The sequence below is a fragment of the Odontesthes bonariensis genome, chromosome 6 (assembly GCF_027942865.1).
Source record: "Odontesthes bonariensis isolate fOdoBon6 chromosome 6, fOdoBon6.hap1, whole genome shotgun sequence".
In the NCBI taxonomy this organism is placed as follows: Eukaryota; Metazoa; Chordata; class Actinopteri; order Atheriniformes; family Atherinopsidae; genus Odontesthes; species Odontesthes bonariensis.
In genome coordinates this window covers 38678844-38692286 of record NC_134511.1, presented here as the reverse complement: position 1 = coordinate 38692286, position 13443 = coordinate 38678844, and the positions used below count along the sequence as shown (strand labels likewise).

General features: G+C 41.7%; 1 protein-coding gene across 2 annotated transcripts in view; it reads right to left on the bottom strand.

The window, feature by feature from the left end:
- arb2a (ARB2 cotranscriptional regulator A) overlaps positions 1-13443 on the bottom strand; it is a 156619-nt gene that overhangs the window by 124599 nt on the left and 18577 nt on the right. For both annotated transcript variants that reach the window (XM_075468747.1, XM_075468748.1), the window contains exons 5-6: positions 8055-8120; positions 6491-6682 (exon numbers count right to left, since the gene is read on the bottom strand). In XM_075468747.1, coding sequence (XP_075324862.1) covers positions 6491-6682; positions 8055-8120 — 258 coding nt within the window. The remainder of the gene's footprint in view (positions 1-6490; positions 6683-8054; positions 8121-13443) is intronic.

Below are 13443 nucleotides of genomic sequence, written 5' to 3'. Positions count from 1 at the left end.
ACCTCTAACCCTTTGAGATTCTCGGCATTTGCTTGTGTTTTTGTATGGTTCTTTTACTGTGTGTAGTGCTGTGAAAATCACAGTGGGTCACGTAACTTTTCAACACTTACTCAACACAAAACTCTGTTTCCCCTTGGAAGATCCCGAGCTAAGCACTTTTAACCTCTGCAAACATTTTGCGAAGGTGGATACATGTAAGATTTACAACACGAGGAAAGAACCTCCATGAGTGTTTGAATAGTCTATATGTGCAAATATATTATTGACTAATACATACGCAAAAGGCATGTATTCAAAAAACAAAGTAGAAACTGTTACAGCTGTCGGATAGTGAACGTGCTGATGCACAGGATGACTTGTACAAAAGATTCTGGACGGTTTTTGTTTGTGAATGTGTCCTCCTGTGTGTGTGTGTGTGTGTGTGTGTGTGTGAGAGCATGTGTGTATTGGCCATAGAAGAGTGTTCCCAGTGAGAGAGTGAAGAGGTATCCACCACACACTGCCTGAGGCCCTTTGGCAGAGACTAAACAAGTCCTTCCCATTGGGACACACATACACAGCCTGCAGCTGCAAATGACCTACTACGCACCTCTCTCACACACTCACACATTCAGTAATGCACATACACATTGAAACAAAGCCTTTTTTGATGATATAATTTGTTAATTTCGAAAGAAAAAAATGAAGACGATTATCACACATAGGCTAATGAATATACATTTCACAGTTAGATATTGAGTTATTCTTTCATTCTCCTTTGTTCTTTCTCCTCTATCAATCCCTAAGCAGCATAGTGATATGATTGTGTCTGTTTGACTGTGCATGTGCTGTACATGCAATGGTATTCAACACAAGTTATGGATTTTTTTTTTGATTCTACACCTAACATTTGCACTTGTTGTTACTAGATATACAGCAGAAGTTCCCCAAAATAGCATGTTGTCATACAAACACATACCTTTAAGCTACAAAAGCTGCAGTAAATATCTATTCTAAGCATTTCTTTCTATATCAAATGTGTGATAAAATGGTCTTAAAAAGGAGGAGAAGTAAATCTTGCAATATTGCTGGTTACTTTTATTGGCCAGATTTTTAATGCCACCCTGGAGTTCTGCAGCACCCAGAAACAACTGATGTGTAGGATGTATTTAAAGTCACTCAATGAAACTGGATTATATTTAGAGCAGCACGTGCAGTGTGTAGTTACACATATAGTTTGCACAAAATAAGGGATCCTCGTGATTCTGACCAAAGTCAATTCCATATTTTCTGTTTGTAGAGGCCAGTCTGCACTTATCAATGCCTCAGATTAGCAAAAGATGAAAATTTTAAGTGCCACTAATAGTTATGGCAATGATAGGACCATCAAAAAGAAAACTCTGCTTCAAAGTAAGGCGTTTCACTTTTTATATATAACAGTATAATGAAATGCAAAAAAATGTATCTAAAGAAAAATAATACTAATAAAAACACATATGATCTACTGTGGACTGATATTTCCATTCATCAATGTCTTGTGAAACAACAGCTTGTGTGTTTTCCTGGCCTGAGGATGAACATATCTTTTTCATATCATTCTCTAACTAACAAATACAGGCCTCTTGCCAGGAGAAACTCAATGAGACAACGATCAATATATTGCTACAAGGTGTCCACACACAACGCAGATAGGGGATGATGTACGATTACCTGGGGTACATAACAATCAGCTTCATTCTTATGCAGTATGCACAATCACACTCACTTACGACATGTACACACACATGCAAACCCTGAAAGACACTCAATATGCAAATATTCTGATTTCCTTATTTATTTATTTACTTTTTTTACAACAGGGACATAATTCCATTGTTCATATGGATGAAAGGGGGTAGCAGATAGATAAATAGGTCTCTGGATATCTAGCTTGAACGTCAGTTGATGAAATTTCACATTCGGCAGCAGTGGTGCTGTTAGGACAGGGAATACCACCACAAAATAATGTTTTCTCTCCCTCTGATCAATTTTTAATTTGGCCCGTGCAGCCGAGCCCTTGGCGGCCTGGCCCCAGTAATTATGGTGGGTTATTGACAGCTGCCTTCCCGTGGGAGGCTATTTAAAAGAGGTTTAACCCCGGAGCAAGTCCAGGCCCCACACCCGCCTTTGAAGGTGTCAAGTGCATTGATCTGAGCTGCAGGATGAGCTGGGACCTTCCCACCTGGAGGTGTGTGTATGTCTGTGAGTGTGTTGCTTGCAGGGCTGCTATTACAAGGCCATGGCAAGGCGGAGCATCTTTTGACCCTTCCACACACACACCCACCCACACACACACACACACACACGTACTGTCCTCTAGCAAAAGTTGGCTTGCTTAGTCGAATTATATCTGTCTGGCCTCTGTAGCCACCTGATGCCCTGAAATGGGCTGAGCACAAACAATGTCATCTCTGGACCACACACACATACAGTATATTCACAAAGATACAAACACGTTAACTCACAGCTCGGGGAGAATTAGATTAACTAAAGGGAAATGGAGAGAAAGAACGACGGTTTGAGCTGGAGAACAGGGAAATTTCTTCACAGCATTCAGGGCCATGACACAACACATACAAATGAGTGTGCAGCTGATGTTGAAGAAGACATCACCCAGCCAGAGGGAGGCTGAAAGAAATTAGTGGAGGATTTTTGTGTTTGAGTCGGTCTGCCTCGCTGCCCCCTTTCAGCCTCCTATTGAAATTCTGGGCAGATAGAAACCCCAAGGCTTTTGACACACTTCTGAAAACACCACACCCCCTTTATTTCCAGTGACTCTCCAACGTTTAGTCTGACTCACTATCAAGAGAGTCCTAGAGAGAGCTTGAGTGAGATTGAGAGAGGTCGGACAGCAGCTATAGATCTGTTTTTGTATGAGGAACTTCCAAATTAAATTAAGCTGTTCGAGAAGACAGAACATAATCCTTGTTGTTTGCATCCCGTTGTGTGTGCATATGTATATTTGGCTAACACATTGGACGAGAGAGAAACAATTTTCTTGTATTAACTAAAATGAAAAATTGATTAAACACAAACCATTTCATCATGCTGAAGACTCCTGACAATCTAAAAAGGTCAACATCTGAACATCTTTGATTGAGAAACACTATAAAGTAAATGAGGTTTTACCCCAGATGAATGTCATACATTCCAAAGAGGAATCTCTGTAATAGTAGCTGATCACTAGTAAAATAGTTGAAGGAGAAAAAGTTAAGAAGTGATATGAAGTGATAAAATAAAGGAAAAATGTCAGTTTTCATTTACATTCCTTCAGTGTGGACACTGTCCTGTCCTTCACACCAACAGCTACTACTACTAATGATTCCACCTTTCAATATTCAATATTCCCTCCTTCCTCAATTATTCTAACTGTAACCTGACAGTCTACACTCCCCTCCCCCCATCTCCTCTTAAGCCCCATGGCATGCACCCTCCACCTCCACCTCCACCATCTCAGTCTCAGGATGCAGAGCATTGACAGGGCCAGAAGGTAATGATACAGCTGCCATGATGCAACAAGCAGACCCGTCGACTGTCAGGAATTGAAATCATGAAGGAATAAGCTGTCATTAAGAGGCCCTCTCCCAGTAGTGGAGCTGTCAGATGCCTGCCTTCTGCCTACTCTCCCTCTGTACTCCCATCTCTCCTCTGCCAGTCCCACCCTATTTGCAGTCACTCCCTCATCCTCCTCTCATTTCTCTCTTCCTGAATCAATCTTTTCTGTACTCCTCTCCTTCTTTCCTTTTCTGTCCTCTTCCAACCAATCAGAACCCTTCTCCCCATCTCAACTCGCAGCACCCCCGCTTCCCATCACAGATTCCTCTTTTCCACTGCTTTCCACCTGTGTATTTATTGCTGAAACAACGTCCTTTCCTGCTCTCACCTGTCATTTTACTTCTAGGCTGTGGGAATAGTAGCTCTTCCTTGTGTGTACACACATGCACATCGAGACAACATACAAGAAGCCTGCACAGAAAGCAGAAAAAAAATCCCATAACTTAGTAGTACCCTACAAACTGAGCCAAATGTCACTAGCATACCCTCTTAATTCTAAACATAACCAAATAGAAACAGTGGAAATGTCAGAATTTGACCCAACAAGTTTTTTTTAAATCAAAATACTGATTGTGGTCATAGAACCAGAAGTTGCTCTTACATAGTCATAATTAAGAGAACAATTTGAGAATAAATTAAAAGAGAGTTTGGATAAAAGTACATTTTACTTTCAAATAAATTCCCAATGCTCAATATCAGCAATAAATTTTCCTTAATTTTTTTTTTTTTAATTATGTGGTATGATTTACTTATTGTACATTGCATTATTATTATGGTTTGACATGTTTCCAAGAAGATAATCTTTTTCTTGAATTTTCGTCAGTTGCATGATGCTCCACTGTAGATATTATGTGTAGGTGGAGAGAGTGACACAAAAAACCACAGACGTACCTGAGGGAAATTTGGAGAAATTTGGAGAACACGTAGTTAAAATCTAAGATTTTTTTTAAAGTTTGCTGTATAACAAACACATTTTAACAGCACCGGCACTGTCGGCCATTCCTTTGTCCTTAAAAAAACAAGTTCCTGTCATATTTCAAATGTCATCCACATTTTATTATTTTCAATTGCAGGCTCATACCTCAGTACGAGTCAGTCAGTATGAGTCACTCATACCCAAGTCAGTCAGGTAGCAACTTGAATAACTAAGTGCCTACCTGACCAACCAACCAATCAGACTTGTAAATGAACAAATCAATTCAAAAGTAAAATAAAAAAGAGGCTTCTCCTTTGCCACTTTTATGTTTTAATTTAAGCTCTATTATTGATGAAAGTTCGTAATTTTATAGTATAAGAGTGACTGGTCATGATCAAGATTTACAATTGGATGAGTTAACCTCACGAGAACTTCAAAATGTAAGGAGGGATACAAGCATAATGTTTTTAGAACATCAAGTAACAGAATATTACAAAAATAACTGTGCTTGTAGAATTGTGGCTGCAGTTTATTTAATCATTTTCATGAACAGCACTCTGCAAAGACACGGCACATGACACACGTGCCATGATTAAAAATGAGCAGGGTGAAGGTAAAAGTTACACATTAAAATTGCTAACTTGTTAGATTGAAAAAGACAGGAAAAAAAGATGGGGTAGCAGCTATATGTTTGTACTTTGAAAGACAGCAAGATAAATTCTGCAGTATGACATAATAAAACCATAAACATGTCTGAAACAGATGTAGACAGCATGAATTGACTAAATGTGTGTGTCTGTCTTTCCAGCGCGCAGACAGACTACGATGCTGGTATACGACTGATGATTTGTCAGGGTGCAAGAACACGATTTCTTGTTTACAGTGATGAATGGGTAATACTCACACTACACATACCATGTTCTCTAAATCTAAGCTGTCACTTTTCCTCAGTGCAGCACAACCCTGCCTTTTCCAACTGTAAAGACAGATGAGGTAGCTGTACTCTTCCGTTTTAGTGCACCTGAAGTGTTCACGTTAAAACACGTAAACACACGCACAACATTAACCTTTCGCATTGTTATACGCAGCAGGACAGGGTTTTAAACAGCAGGTAAAGTCTTTATGACATTCAGGTGGATGAAATGAAGGAATAAGGGGGATATGGAGAGGAGGATCTCCCCAAAGTCAATTTGAACAGCAGGCTGATGAAATTAAAAAGATACTTGTAGCCATGCTGACAAATGAGCACATAGATGGGGATGAAATTAATAAGTCAGGCAAAAACCACCTTTTGCTTGTTGACAGAGAAGTGTATACCTTTGTTGGTGATCATACGGTAGGGAAACAAAAATCTCATCTATATTTCATACTACATTATCACCCTCTCCGTTTCAGCTCAGTCACCCATGAACACAAAAGACGACACAGGAATCATGTATCAGAAGACCACATAAATGTTTTCTTGTATAATAATGATCATATTGATGAATGTGCTTCATTTCACTAACACAACAATATAAGCTTCAATTCAGGGTCGAGGACTGTATAGTTAAAGTATCATTTGAGAATATGAGGTTGAGTTTGCACCTGTGAATGAATATCTGGCTCTTATTTTTTGCCCTCAGGATTATGCGATGCTGTGGAGTGTTGAAATTGCTCATCATCGCATAATTTCTGTTTTGACCCCAAGGCAAACTTTTTCTTTTCACTCTGCACTTGCGTAAATTGCACAATGAAGTTAGAGTGAATAAAGTCAACAGTATATCAGGACTCTGCGTTAATAAAACACACAGCAACAAAGATTACTCACAATCACATTCAAAGCAAAAGTCGAGCACACGAAAAACAAAATACAGAGACATTATGTATTGTGACACTATTGTGACTGTGCCGCAACTTCTTCAACACTTAAATTCAAGCACCACACCCCAACCAACCAAATATATTTTTTTTGGACGAGAGAATGAGTTCAACATTCAACAAGTCTGCAAGACTGCCTACCTCCGTGGCTCTGTTAATGAAGGGAATCTGTGTCCCAGAGCTGACATCCTGGTTGATGATTAGTCTACGAGCCCACTGACCAGCCCGCACCACTCCACTACCCTGGATCAGCACCAGCAGCTTGGACGGGTTGGACAAGGCATCTGGACTCAAATATATAAAACTGGTGGGTTCATCTTCTGCAGCATCCACCTGAACATTGGGCAAAATGCAGGTTACCACGTGTCAGTAACATAAATCATATCTTTATTAACAGGCCTTAGAGACAAATGCACAAGATGAGCACTTAATTACCGTAAAATTAAATGTCTGCTGCTTCAAAGAATCTCTTTACAAGGTTAAAGAGAAAACATTCTTATGTAATGTGCAGAAACAAGCATCTCCTCTGTGGACTCAAATGCATCAGTACTATTAATATCAATAATCAGAAATCAGTCTTTATGTAATCTAAACACTGTTGAAAAGTGAACCAGAGGCTAATTGCGTGTTTATGTGTGTGTGCATGGGCTCCATCCACATCCTATGCTTCTTCACATCCTTCCCAAGTATGCTTGGAAGAATTTCTAAGGAGACACTGTCCATAAAAGCCATGGGTGGCAGCTGCAAGAACTTAATCCAAACAGACAAAGAGGGCCAAGTGGGGGAGAAAATCTTACCCTTTATTCTCCTTTGCACCCTCATTCCCGCTCCCTATACTTGGCTGTGGTTAATCTTCTTAAAATCTGCGGTCACAAGTTCAATGCCACGCAGGTGGACAGACCCACCACTAACACACTAAAGTACAGACACACACACACAGCATAAACGTGTAGGCGGGTGGGCAGGAGAAAAGCATAAGAGAGCAATTTTCCAGAGGAATAATGAGATAAATAGGCCAAGCAGATAAACCGGTAAAAGTGTATGGGGGCTAATGAAAGGCGCTGACTCTGGCTAGGTGATTTATGGACACTGTTAGTGCTCGAGCTAACTCTGAAATGCTTCTAAGCACCGGCGCTGCCTAACATTGTTATAAACCCGGTCTGAAAAATGATCATTACTTTTATAAACAGAAAAGGAGCAGGGATGGAGAGGTAAAAGAGGGCAACAAAAGAGACAAACATGCTTCTAACCACAAATAAAAAGGGATCAAGTGTGTGCTCTGAGCCTGGATGAGCCAGGCAAAGAATAACTCCACAATGGCAGAGTAGAAAGTCCCCCTCAGAGCAACTGAATGCAAAACAGATTAAGCATCAGCATGCTGCACCTCTTTGAAATGACATGTCACAATACAGTTAATTTGTTGAGGAGACACTTTTGCACAAAGGATGTGTGCAGTGGAAAGGAGGGGTAAAGATAAGGAATAAGAGAGAAACTGAGGGAGAAAGAAAAAGAAAGACAACGAGTAATAGAGAATTGGGAGAGCTGAAATCTGACAATCCCCCTTTTTTATTTCTAAACAGGACACTCAATATCATAATCACACTCTGAAGACTTAGCATTTACGTTACTTTTCTTATTTATTCTTCAATTTGATCCTCAAGGGCATAAATCAAAGAGGATTTTTTTTCCCACTATGGGTACTTACTGGCAGGATTGCTTTAGTCATGTTGCACTTTTTCTCCAACAGCTCGTAAACATACTGAGTGACGATCTGGAGAAGAAACAAAAAAAAACACAGACATATAGTCAGACGTTACACTGATAATACTGTCAAATGCAATTAATATGTTTCACTGCTGTTGATAGAAATCCATCCAACAAAGCCAAACAAATAAATGTGTACATGTGTGAACAAGTAACAGCATCTGTTACTGTCATGCTTACAAACAGAATAAAAGAACACAACTCAAAAACCCTTAGTTGCCCTCTAGTGTTTGTGTGTTTGCATGTGAACAACTTAAAAGATGTGTGTGTATGTGTACGTGTGTGCGTGTGTGTGTGTGCGGGTGTGTCTGTGTATCACAGTATGGTGAGAGTGTTAAGGTTGTAAGTGCCAGGAGAGGAAATCTCCTGTACAAGCGAAGGGCTGATGTAAGTTATGTTTATCCCCGCAGCCACAGCACTAAAGAACCTTGTATACCGCGTCATTCCAACCCCGGGCCAAGTCTTTCATGGTTCGGTGACATTAACAACGTTCTTTTCCATTTTCCTTGTTTTTTTCTTTCCTTCTTTTCTTCTCCCTAGATCCTTCTCAGCAGAGAATAGAAATAAGTACTTTGTGGAACAGGTTTCAATTCCTCATCAGGAGTGAGAGACAAAACTTAAGAGTGAGAACAGATGACAGCACACACAACCAATATAAATAAACTGTGGTGCATTGAAGCTGCCATGCTGCTTCCTCAAGGCTATGATAAACCATGTGCCCTGCTACACTATATTGCCAGATGTATTCACTCACCCATCCAAATAATTCAATTCAGGTGTTCCAATCACTTCCATGGCCACAGGTGTATACGTTCAAGCACCTAGGAATGCGGACTGCTACTACAAACATTTGTCAGAGAATGGGTTGCTCTCAGCAGGTCAGTGAATTCCAGCGTGGTGCCGTGATAGGATGCCACCTGTGCAACAGGTCCAGTCGTGAAATTTCCTCACCACTTAATATTCCACAGTCAACTGTCAGTGCTATTATAACAAAGTGGAAGCGTATTGTGCGCAGAGGTCACCAACTTTCTGTAGAGTCAATCACTACAGACCTCCAACCTTCATGTGGCCTTCAAATTAGCTCAAGAACAGTGCATAGAGAGCTTCAAGGAATGGGTTTCCATGCTCGGGCATGGGCCCAAGCAGCTGCATCCAAGCCATACATCACCAAGTGCAATGCAAAGCGTCAGATGCAGTGGTGTAAAGTACGCCGCCACTGGACTCTAGAGAAGTGGAGAGACGTTCTCTGGAGTGACGAATCACGTCACCATCTGGCAATCTGATGGAGGAGTCTGGGTTTGGCAGTTGCCAGGAGAACAGTACTTGTCTCACTGCATTGTGCCAAGTATAAAGTTTGGTGGAGGGGGGATTATGGTGCGGGGTTGTTTTTCAGGAGCTGCTCTCTGCCCCTTAAATTCAATTCAAAAATACTTTATTTATCCCAGAGGGAAATTAAATGTTGATGTAACTCAATTAAATCAAGGAGTTATTATAGATGCTGATGGCTGTGGGCAGGAAAGATTTCCTGTAGCGGTCCGTTTTGCATCCAAACTGAAGAAGCCTTTGACTGAAGAGACTCTGTTTTCCGATAACAGTCTCATGGAGAGGATGTTCAGGGTTGTCCATAATTCTCTTGATTTTATGCAAAATCCTTTTTTGCATTATTGTCTCCAGAGGTTCCACAGTCGTCCCCAGAACAGAACCAGCCTTCCTTATCAGGTTGTTGAGTCTTTTTAGGTCCCTGGTTCTGATGCTGCTGCCCCAACAGATGACGCCAGAGGAAATGACGCTCTCAACAACAGACTTGTAGAAGATCAGCAACATCTTATTGCAAACCTTGAAGGACCTTAGTTTCCTCAAGAAGTACAGTCTGCTCTGTCCTTTCTTGTAGATGGCTTCACTGTTGTGTCTCCAGTCCAGTCTGTTGTCCACATGAACACCAAGGTATTTATATTCCTCAACCACCTCCACTTCTTCTCCCATGATGGAAACAGGGTTTGATCTGACCCTGTTTCTCCTGAAATCTACAATCATCTCCTTTGTTTTGTTAACATTCAAGATGAGATGATTGTTCCCACACCATGCCACAAAGCGGTCCACCAGCTCTCTGTACTCAGCTTCTTGTCCATCTCTGATACACCCGACAACTGCAGAGTCATCTGAATATTTCTGTAGATGACAGGAGTCTGACTTGTACTGGAAGTCTGAAGTGTACAGAGTGAAAAGGAATGGTGAGAGTACAGTCCCCTGTGGTGCTCCTGTGCTGCTGATCACCTGGTTAGACACACAATTCTTCAGTCTGACAAACTGTGGTCTGTTTGTCAGGTAGTCATTAATCCAGGTGATTGTTGAGGCCTCCACCTGAGTCTTCTGGAGTTTCAGATGAAGCAGACCAGGCTGAATTGTGTTAAATGCACTGGAGAAATCAAAGAACATGATCCTCACAGTGCTGCCTGCTGTGTCCAGATGACAGTGAGTTTGTTGAAGCAGGTGTATGATAGCGTCTTCAACTCCAACTCCATGGCGATAAGCAAACTGCAGAGGGTCCTGATATGTGCTGGTTTGCTTACACAGGTGGGTCAACAGGAGTCTCTCCAGGACCTTCATGATGTGGGATGTCAGGGCAACAGGTCTGTAGTCATTGATGACTGAAGGATGAGTTTTCTTTGGTACCGGAACCAGACAGGATGTCTTCCACAACAGTGGTACCTTCTCTTGGGTCAAGCTAAGGTTGAAAAGGTGTTGCAGAATTCCACAGAGCTGCTCTGAACAGGCCTTCAGGACTCGGGGGCTGACACCATCTGGACCTGCAGCCTTGTTCCGGTTCAGTCTCTCCAACTGCCTCTTCACCTGACTTCTAGAAACAGAAAAGTGGGAGGGGGAGGCAAAGGGGACAGCAGCATCTCCTGATTGAGTTGAAGACAAACTAGTGGAAGCAGAAGAATCCATGACTGAGGTGGAGGTGGAGATGTTACAGGAAAGCTGTGGGTCAGAGGAGGGTGGGATGTCTCTTTGGCTGGGAACATGAGGGGAGGATGGTGAGCTTGTTCCTGAACTGAACCTGTTGAAGAATGTGTTCAGCTCATTTGCTCTGTCCAGACTTCCATCCATCTGATCCTCCCTCTGCTTGAGGCCTGTGATCTTCTTCATTCCAGACCACACATCTCTGATATTGTTCCTCTGCAGTTTACTCTCAAGCTTCTTTCTATACACCTCCTTGCTCTCTCTGATCTTGACTTTGAGCTGCTTCTGTATACTCCTCAGTAACTCCCTGTCTCGCTCCCTAAAGGCTCTTTTTTTCTTGTTCAATAGTTCCTTTAGCTCACAGGTGATCCAGGGTTTGTTATTAGGGAAGCATCTCACTGTTCTGGTGGGGATGGTGTTGTCCACACAGAAGTTTATATAGTCAGTCACACACTCAGTCATGGCATTAATGTCCTCTCCATGTGGCTTACAAAGAGAAATCCAATCGGTTGTATCAAAACAACCCTGTAAGGCTTCTTCAGCTTCCTGTGACCACTTTCTAACAGTCCTTTTTGTGACAGGTAGTCTCTGGACAAGGGGTTTATATGCTGAACAGAGAAAAACAAGGTTGTGATCTGATTTACCCAGGGGAGGTCTTGATTTGGAAATGTATGAATCCTTGACATTTGTGTAAAACAAATCCAATGTCTTGTTTTCTCTGGTAGAGCAGCTGACAAACTGTTGAAAAGTTGGCAGTGTAGCAGAGAGTGAGGCATGATTAAAATCACCAGATATTGCCACAAAAGAATTGGGTGTTGTGTCTGTATCTTAGCAACAACGGAACTGATGACATCACATGCAGTGTCGGCAACAGCTGAGGGTGGAATGTAAACAGCCACCAAAACAACACTGGTGAACTCTCTTGGCAAATAATATGGACGAAAACTTACTGCCAATAGTTCAATGTCAGGACTGCAGAGACGACTCTTCACAATAACATGTCCTGGGTGACACCATCTGTTGTTGACAAGCACTGCCAATCCACCCCCTTTCCTTTTCCTGCTACTCTTTAAATCTCGATCTGCTCGTACAGTCAGGAAGCCCGGCAGAGAGACGCTGGAGTCGGGGATATGATCCTGCAGCCATGTCTCAGTAAAACACATAATGCTACATTCCCGATATTCTTGCTGAGTCCTTGTCAAGGCTAGAAGTTCATCCAACTTGTTAGCTAACGGTCTTACATTGCCCATGATGATGGATGGCAGAGATGGTTTGAACTTCTTCTTTCTCTCTCTCCTCTTTGCTCCTGCTCTGCATCCACGACACCTCCTTTTCAATTCCAGTGGGATTTCTGGCTTCAGTTGTCAAATTATTTCTGCTTTTCCAATGTTAATCAGCTGCTCCCTGTTGTAAACCACCCTGTTGCTATGGTTATGCATCAAAACAAAATATACTAAAGTATTGGGAAAAATCAATCCAGCTGCACAGCATCCAAGGCAGGAAGGAACAGTTGTCCAAAAAATGCAATTTCTTCCAAGAAAAAAACAGGAATGAAATTTAGAAAAAAGAAAAAATCTCAATGTGAGGTACAGAGCTACTCCAACGTGCTGCCACCCTCAGCGGCGCCTTCTAGAACTAAGTTCCAGTGAAAGGAACTCTGAATGCTTCAGCATACCAAGAGATTTTGGACAATTTCATGCTCCCAACTTTGAGAAACAGTTTGGGGATGGCCCCTTCCTGTTCCAACATGACTGCGCACCAGTGCACAAAGCAAGGTCCATAAAGACGTGGAGGAGTGAGTTTGGTGTGGAAGAACTTGACTGGCCTGCACAGAGTCCTGACCCCAACCCGATAGAACGCCTTTAGAATGAATTAGAGCAGAGACTGCAAACCCAGGCCTTTTCCTCCAACATCAGTGTCTGACCTCACAAATGCACTTCTGGAAGAATGGTCAAAAAGTCCCATAAACACACTCCTAAACCTTGTGGAAAGCTTGCCCAGAAGAGTTGAAGGTGTTATAGCTGCAAAGGGTGGGTCGACGTCATATTAAACCCTATGGATTAAGAATAGGATGTCACTTAAGTTCATATGCATGTAAAGGCAGATGAGCGTATACAGTAGTGTATGTGACAATAATGTTGTGTTGGGTGGATTCAATATGGGGAGAGCAGAGCAACATGCTTTCATGCTGTAGTGTGGAGTTTCACTTGCATTAGCTTTTGAAGCATAAACCTTACAAAATCAGAAAACCAAAGGCGAGCAGTGGCACAACGATGATTTTAAAATAACAGTAACAGATTCCTACACATTACATGTAAAAGACCAAAAAGATGTGCACAATCTCTTAGCTTAGCTATTAAACCATT